This window comes from Pundamilia nyererei, unplaced genomic scaffold, assembly GCF_000239375.1.
Source record: "Pundamilia nyererei isolate P.nyererei 1_Seehausen unplaced genomic scaffold, PunNye1.0 scaffold00020, whole genome shotgun sequence".
Classification (NCBI taxonomy): Eukaryota; Metazoa; Chordata; class Actinopteri; order Cichliformes; family Cichlidae; genus Pundamilia; species Pundamilia nyererei.
The window spans coordinates 5297564-5306234 of record NW_005187421.1 but is presented as its reverse complement, the minus strand read 5'-3'; the positions used below and the strand labels follow the sequence as shown (position 1 = coordinate 5306234).

Below are 8671 nucleotides of genomic sequence, written 5' to 3'. Positions count from 1 at the left end.
AAATGAGAGTAATTGTTGTGTGTGTCGTTACTTTTTAAATAGATGAGGTGGAAGAACACGAGGAGCTGCCTCCACGTTAGGTTTCATGAATCTGTGGGGTTGCAGATGGCTCTAGTTTAAACACCAGAATGGGCTTGATTTATGGGGGAGTTTTGTGTGTTCTTGAGTTCATCTGATTGGAGTCCAAACAGCATTCAGGAGATACGACGTACAGCTGCAGCCAGGTGTTCGGTTACTTTTAAACTTCGTAGTTTTGGCTCACATTAAATCTCAGTGTCATCCAGCTGTGATCTAAAGATCTCTAATAAGGTGTTTCCTCTCTCCTCATGTCTCCTCCTGGTGTGGGGATGCAGTCAGAGGTGCTGGGATGTTCTCCAGATGTGAGATAATGCAAGCCAATCAGAGCCTCTGTACATGCTCCTCCTCTGAGTTTCTGCTGGAGCTCGGGTTTCTGCTAAAGCTGCTCGTCCTCCATGCTTTGTTTGTGAGAAACAGCCGACAGAAGCAGCAGCAGTTTGCAGGCTTACGAGTCTCTGAGGAGGTAGAGTAGAGGAAACCAGATGCTGTCTGTTCACATCTGACCTGAGGTTTCCAGTCCTGAGGCTTCCTTTATAAACACACACATGCAAACACACACACACCTCATGTCAAGGTTGGAATTTATAAGATAAAAAAACGCTTACAGAGCCCCTTTAGCGGAAACATTCAGACCAGCTGGCTCTCGAGTGCGTCTCTCCTCCCATAGACACACTCAATCTCCTCCGTGTTGGACTGCAGCTTGGAGTCCTCGTCTTGTTCTGCAACCTCTGTGACTTTGGCATAGCAGCACCCATGAACCAGTTCGCCAGCCTACTGCAGGTTTTAGCTAGAGTGCTGCAACTAAAAGGAGAGAATCCACATTCATGAGGTGCTTTGCATTTTTGGTTGAATGAATTGTGTCTCTTATGAGGTGGACTGTGGTTTTAAAACAAGTCTGTTCCAAATCACAGGTGCAGACAGTGTTATAAAATATTTTGTAGTGCAGGTACACTTTTAGTACGAGTTCTGTGTTCTCTTTCATAAACGTCCTCTCTGCGTGTTTGTCTGGACTTTCAGTTTGATCAGTTTGTGTAACTTTGATCAGGATGTTTGTTATTAGTCTGATGATCTCACAGTTTCCTCAGCTGTGACCTCTCGGACCCCCTCAGACCTCTCAGATCAGCTCTGTCAGCCCACAGACATTCAGCTTCATCGCACTCTTTGGTTTCTGAGTGTGAACTAGTCTGAACCCATCTTGACTTTTAACTACACAGAGAACTTGTGAAAGTGTGGATTTTTAAAATTGTGACCTCATACAGACAGCTTTAGAAAATGTGACAGAAAACATACATTTTTAACTGTATTTTCATAAGCTTTATAGCTTTATCTACCCAATATATGGATGTTCATGCTACACAAAAACGATTGTTTTTTACAATCTACTATAGACATTTATATATTTATTTATTCATTTATTTTTTGCAGTGTGCAATTAATATTCATTGCACACTGTCCATTTTCTTTCTGTTTGAGCCGGATTAAGTTTGCTCTCCTTGGTTATTAATGAGCAGTGAAAATGATCAATGGTTTGACTCTGTGAACTCTGTCAGACATTGTGTCATATAAAGAGGTTTCACTCTACAACACTTATTTGTTTCTGTAAGACCAAAAGCTCCTATTATCCTAACTAATATTTACTCAAGTATTGGGCAGATTACGTGGAGCCACAAGATGGCTCCATGTAATCTACGGTCTGACAGCCAGAGGTCAGTAATGGGTATGTAGGATCAGTCGATTGGTCAGCTGTGGGGTTATTTAGGTCAAGTGACTTGTGTTTGCTCCAATCTCATAGATGGCAAACTGGCTGAAGTGAACCCTCACTATCAAATAGGTTTGAATTTTCACAGTAAAGAAAGACCATTGAAATCCGCTTGTTAAGTGGATATGATTTGCCATTCGCTCTTTCTGGGTCCAAGCGCTCCTTCGGGTTTCAGAATCAAACAAGCACTTAAAAACAGTCCAAATTCTTCTAGCTCCAGTAAAATGATCTGTGCAAGTCTGCTTTTTAAAGACTGCCCTTAAATCTCCTCAAAGACCAGCTTGAATGATCCAGGAGCAAAGTGACATTATCCCAGCAGTTTGTATCCATTGGCAGGAAACTTCTCAACTTTTAATTCAACTGAAGACCTACGAGCAGTCCTTTAAAAGCACAAACTGTGATTAGCTAGGAGTGTTGGTAAGTCCAGCATGCTACGGAGGATTGAAAACGTTATGAAGGAGACTCACAACTGTAAATACGGATTCTACACTGTAAAAGTGAATTATTTAGCAATAAAGTCTTTGAAACTTATGACATGCTTATGATTGTTGTTCACTGTATCATAGGGAGAACATTGAGCCATTGCCCAAACTTTTGTATATGACTGTAAATACTCAGCTCAAGATTAACTCCCCCTTTATAAAAAAACAAACAAAACTCCATTAGGATATCTCAAAACTCCTGAAATATGATTGCACGCTGCTCTATTTAACAAATCAAATCTCACAAAGGCGTACGTACATCTTTTAATAGCTGACCTTAAATCTTTATCCAGAGGGATGACCAACTGAAAGCAGCTTGAAGTGGCTTAAAGATGAACATATTAACATGTGAAACTGTGCTGAAACCACGAGTGGAAGGCTAAACAGTGAAGGATGTAGTAAAATGGTTCCAGCTGTGCTCCTGCTTCCTCTGTTAGGGAGTCCTGTTTGGTTTCTGTTGACACGTCATCACACAGTGAGAAATTGTACTCTGGACTTGCAGAGGAGCAGAACATTTTATCTGACATGAGTAGGACTCTGTTCTAGCTGTAGTTTTCTTGGCACTGGTCTAGCATGATGTCACTGTTACAGAGATGTCCGTAACGCGTGGGCAGACATGTTTCCGTGTTCAGGAAAATGACGTGACTATACAGGCTGTATAAAAGTTGTTGACCTGAGATCAGCGTCTAACTGCTCTCTGGATGAAGAGCGCAAATCTTTGTGTGTTAATGAGCTGTTTGGACTTTTGGACTCTTTCTGCAGCAGCATATTTCTCTGATTACACACTGAGAACTGCAGAAGGTTGGAAAATGTTCTGCAGGACGAAAACAGTTTTCTTTCCTGCTGTTTGTGCTCACATCATTTCAGTCAGAATAAACCAGAACAGACTGGAAGAACACGCTGCAGGCGTACACAAACACATTTAACCTGTCCTGACGATTATGTGACCAGACTCTTCACAGCAGTTTTCCTCAGATACATTTTACTTCGTCTCTCAGGGGCCGCTCTTTTCATTCATTCAGATATAATGCTTATAACACATCAGAGTTTAATGGGAGGCGGTGCTGGTTATCTTGGTGATATGTTTGGCATGAAAGGACTCCGCATCGTTTGATGGGAATGAAATTTATCACTCACAGAGGGATGAACCCTGAAAATCAAGGTGTGACTGGCTAGTCCAGTTTGCCCAAATTTCATTGTAGCAACTCAAAAGCGGTTCTCAGTAGTTTGTATGCCTCCCCCCCCCTCCCCCCCTCCCCCACCTGCTTGTATGCATGCCTGACAGTGTTGGGCCATGCTCCTGATGAGATGAGATGGTGTCCTGGGTATCACTGAGCTCCTGGACAGTCTGAGTTGCAACTTGGCATAAGCCAAACATAAGTTTTGAGCGCAATCTATCGGATTTAGGTAAGGCAAGTGTGGGGGCCAGTCAGTAGTATCAAATCCTTCATCCTTCAGGAACTGCCTTCATACTCTCGCCACATGAGGCCGGGCATTGTTGTGCACCAGCGGGAACCCAGGGCCCACGGCACCAGTGTATCGCCTGACAACAGGTCCCAGGATTTCATCCTGATATCTAATGGCAGTCAGGGTGCTGTTGCTGAGCCCGTGGAGGTCTGTGCGTCACTCCATAGATATGCCTCTCAGACTATCACTGACCCTACATACTAATACATACGTGCTAAACAATGTTACAGGGAACATATTGTTCTCCACGGCTTCTCCATATGCTTTCACGGCTGTCACATGTGTTCACGGTGAAGCTGCTCTCATCTGTGACGAGCAGGACGCCAGTGGTGGACCTGCCAGTTCTGGTATTCTATGGCTAATGCCATATGGGCTAAGGGCCTTCTATGGCTTATAGAAGCTTATCCTACTGTATTTTTCCATGTGGATGTTAGTGAATGAGGCCTAGTTGTTGTATATTTATATATTATTTAACTTTTTGTTTTTCTACACTCTATTTTGGTTTTTTTTTAAATAATACTTTGTCTCAGTTTTTTGCCTGTGGGTGAAGCTCTCTGCTGTGGCCACCTGAAAAGGTTGTGCTGATCCTTTACTCTGTAGTCAGACTCTCTGATGTTGGTGTTTGTGTCCTCAGTGGGTCCCCTGCGAGTGGAGTTTAACATTCCTGTAAACCTGGAGCTGATAAAAAAGGAGAACCCCAACGTGCAGCCGGGCGGACGCTTCAAACCCAAAGACTGCGAGGCGCTGCAGAAAGTGGCCATCATCATCCCGTTCCGCAACCGAGAAGAGCACCTTAAGTACTGGCTGTACTATCTGCACCCGATCTTGCAACGGCAACAGCTCGACTACGGGATCTACGTCATCAACCAGGTACACTTGCGATGTGTGTTCATACATGAGAACAAAGAGACAATTAAAATCCTGTGTGTATAAGTTCCACTGTTTACTTGACAGGGTGGACTGTTTGCCTCTTTGCGTAAAAATGAAATGAGAGAGAGCATGTTTATCTAGAGTTTGGTTTCACAAATAGTAAAATAATACATCAGGTCTCCTGCCTGTGTGACGCCGGTGTTGGCATGAATGGCTCTTTAGCCTCACAACGCCAGATACATTCCTGGAATTCAAGCTTCAGCTTGTTGCTTACATGAAATAATCAGTTTGGAGACATTAAATACACTGTTGTGTCTGGGTGCTTCCTCCTCACTATCACTCCCCCTTACTGTGCGATGGCAGGAGTTTGTTTTGCAGTGTGCAGCTGTCAGTGATAAAAAGAAGTTTATCAAATGTGACTGATGGGGGTGTGTGCAGGGGGTTGATCTTGCTACTTCTGACCAGAAATACCAGTCAGTTAAGCTATTCATGTAGCTAACTATTGATTTACAACAGGAATAAACCATTTATAATAAGTCCTCTGTACAAAATCAAACTTTTTATTAATGCAGTAACTACCTTTAAAATTACTGTTGAGTATTAGATTAACAAGAAAAAGAAGTAACGAAAGCAAGCCATGGGGTTTAAAAATAAGATGATAATCTTTATTTATTTATTTTTTTGCCTCTTTTTGAACTGGACCCCATCTTATAACTAAAAAGGAGCAGTGGCTATCAGATGTAAAGCTCTTAAAGTTCCTCTTAGGGTGGAGAACAGTGGTTAAAAAAAGGCTTCAATCCTGGAACAATTAATGAAATACCTTTGAACTTCTCTGTCTACTCTTCAATCACATCATGATTGTTTAACATAAAAATCCACAGGTGGTTCACAGAGTATCTCACAGTAAGAACTCTAAACTTCTTTCTTACGCGAAGCTTCTTCAATCAGCAGAATTTACTGTGAATTCTTGGAAACTGGGAGTGTGATCACTAGTGCTATTGATGTTTGCAGGCCGCAGTGTCACATACTTTTGAGGATTCTGGAAACTGTGTGACTGAAAGACTGGTGGCTTTTGCTTAAGTACACAGAGAGGGTGTGTTCACTGTGTTTTGTGTTGTGCAGAAGGCTTATCAGCACAACACAAACTGGAGCAACACTAACAGCCTTAGTGGCTTTGGAGCTGAAATTCGAGTCTGATCAGTCACCCATCTCAAACAATTTTAGGTTTAGATTGGACTCTGGTTACTAGGAAGATTCATTGTATTGCAGTTACTCCCACCACTTATAGATTACCAGAGGAGTTATTTAACATCTCTCTTAGCAGGACTGAAGTAAATACGCTTAAATCTATTTTAAGCCCAACAAAACCCACTCAGGCAAATTATTATCAAATTAAACTATTGTTGTACAGTTTGATAAGCTGACAGATTCTGCTACTCCAAGATGTAGGTGATGATAATGCGTTTAACTAAACAAACGAATGTGTCTGTGTGACATCAAGCGTTGTGTTTGGATAGTAATGTCTTTTCTCAGCTTCTTAGATCCTGTTCCTGATAAATCCTACAAAGGGAAACGAAACTGAATTGAAATAAAAATTCAAAATTAATAACTCTCATCTGTGTTGATTATTTTTTGATTACTTGAATAAAAGGACAGTTTTTAGTTTTGGGGCTCAGAAGTCACCAGTGTTTCTGGATCTTTGCATAGTTGAAATGTTAAAATGTGTTTACACAGCATCCGGAGAGCTTGTGATATGCAGTAGAGGCCATCAATTAAAAACTTGTTAGAAATTTGTTATTGCTCCCAAATGTTGTGCCTCTGGGCGCTGCTTTCTGCTGTCTGTGTGGGAATAAGAACTTTGCGTATAGTTACAGTCTGCGTGCTTGGTCTGAGGATCTTTGCTGCTTGGTTTGATGAAAGCCAGCCACCAGGCCTCTGAGGACGGATAAGCAAGCTCGGGTGTTATTTACATGTAAATGAGCTGGTGCCCCACCTGCAGACAGAATCAGGGTCAGTTTACACCTACCCAGGTGAACCCAGGTGACCTAACGAATGAATATTCACTAAATACGTGGGAGTTTATTTGCAGAAAACTTAAATAACAGAGACGAGTAAACACGAGTAAACTAGCACCTGCTTTTCCAGTCAACAAAGACCTCAGTGTTTTGCCTTTCTATACCACGTAACTCTATTCAAATATCTTCTAATTTACCTGCAGTCACTCTGCATGTATCCAAACCTAATCCAAATGTTTCCCAGCCTCCATTCAAATATCTGCTGATTTACCTTCTCTATAGGTATATGCTAACGTAAACATACACAAAACTTAATTTAAGATAAATGCTAATATAACATCGGTCTGCACATAGGCCAGCAGGAGGCTGTCGCTGATGAAAATTTCACACAATTGAATGGAAGATGACAAACAATAGTTTTGTAATGTAATCATTTTAAATTGAAGGGTTTGAATCATAAATATTTAACACTCAGTAAATATATGTGGTGATAGTGACTGTTTACAAACATCATCTGGCACACGCAGCTGTTGTATGTAGTGTGTGTGTGTGTGTTGTTGTAACTGCATGGACCCCAGTGACTGAAGACTGAACGTCATAGTCAATCACCTGACTGATTTCTGAACTTTCTTCTTCTGCTTTGTTTCTCTGTGTGACTCACAGTTGTTGTTTTTCTCTTTCTTGTGTGTGTGTCCTTCCTCCTCCTCTTCCTCCTCACTGTGCTTATCTTGCTGCCCCTCCTCACCCCTCCAGCCTCCCCTCCCTTTGCATGTCAGGCCTTTCTGATCAATGGTTGTGGCCCTGGAGACGCTGAGGCTCTACCCCCGTTTGGTGTTGACTGAGGGGGTCGCACTGGTAATACAGGCTTCCTTCTTCTCTTGTTTTCTATCTGCTCCAACTTGTTTCTACTGTATTTGTTTCCTGTGAAGCTTTACTAACCTCTTTGTGGATCTTTTCATTCTGGCAACAGGAATTTTATCAGTTCCCTTCGGGCGCACTTCTTATTTTTTTGCATGATTACACTTGTTAAAGCACGCTACAGAGCTGCTGTGATGCAGATATCTGCAGCAGCTGCAGATCTCAACTTGCCTTCATGCTTCATGAAGTCACCTGAAGGATCTCTAGCTTTGTGTGCTTGTCAGCTGAAACACAACTCCTTTGTTGGGTTGATTTTGCCCTAAAAATAAATATGTTTAGTTTAGTCTTTTAAAAAGAACGCTTGTTTGGTTAGAGCATTAAAAACTACTTGGTTAAGATTAGTCACTAACAAGAACTCAGTTATGTTTAGGCCCTCCATACACCTTGGTCAGGTTTAGACTTTAGAAACTACCCATTAATTGGCTTCTGTACTTTTTGATGGAAAATCTGAAGATTTACGTTTATGTAGATGTACATCAACCTTCATCTTTAGGCTCCCTTCACACCTGCTCAGTGCTCACGTTTGTTGCGTAATCACCTGAGGTCTGTTTACTGCTCCCATAGAAACCTGAGTTATTATTAGCGCAGCAGCAGCAGGCATGAAGTTCTGAAGTTTCTCTCATCCATCCCACGTGGCTGCTCACAGCTCCTTTATTCATCATGAAGGACAACTGGACCAGGATCAGTGAAGGAGTGTTGGATTCACTGCTGGTCTGTTTGTGAACAATGGTCATGAGTACCATTCACAAACAGTTGGAGAATGGCTGCAGTAACAGCATTGTAAGATGGTGAAAGATGTACCCTTAGGTCCTGTCCTTGATTTAGAGATGGTGAGGTCTTCCTCACAGCCCATTGTTCATTCAGTGAGCTTGTTTCAGTTATTATGCAAATATACGGTTTATAATGTTGGGGAAACCCGCAGTCACCTGAGACACTTATGTTACACTTCAATGAGATACTTTTTACCCCCCCAAAAAAGGCAGAGGTACAGGGAGTGCAGAATTATTAGGCAAATGAGTATTTTGTCCACATCATCCTCTTCATGCATGTTGTCTTACTCCAAGCTGTATAGGCTCGAAAGC

The 8671-nt window shown here is 41.9% G+C and overlaps 1 protein-coding gene across 1 annotated transcript in view; it reads left to right on the top strand.

The window, feature by feature from the left end:
• Window positions 1–8671, top strand: part of b4galt1l (DP-Gal:betaGlcNAc beta 1,4- galactosyltransferase, polypeptide 1, like) — a 21007-nt gene that overhangs the window by 2745 nt on the left and 9591 nt on the right. Inside the window, exon 2 of the mRNA XM_005726600.1 lies at window positions 4421–4656. Coding sequence (XP_005726657.1) covers window positions 4421–4656 — 236 coding nt within the window. The remainder of the gene's footprint in view (window positions 1–4420; window positions 4657–8671) is intronic.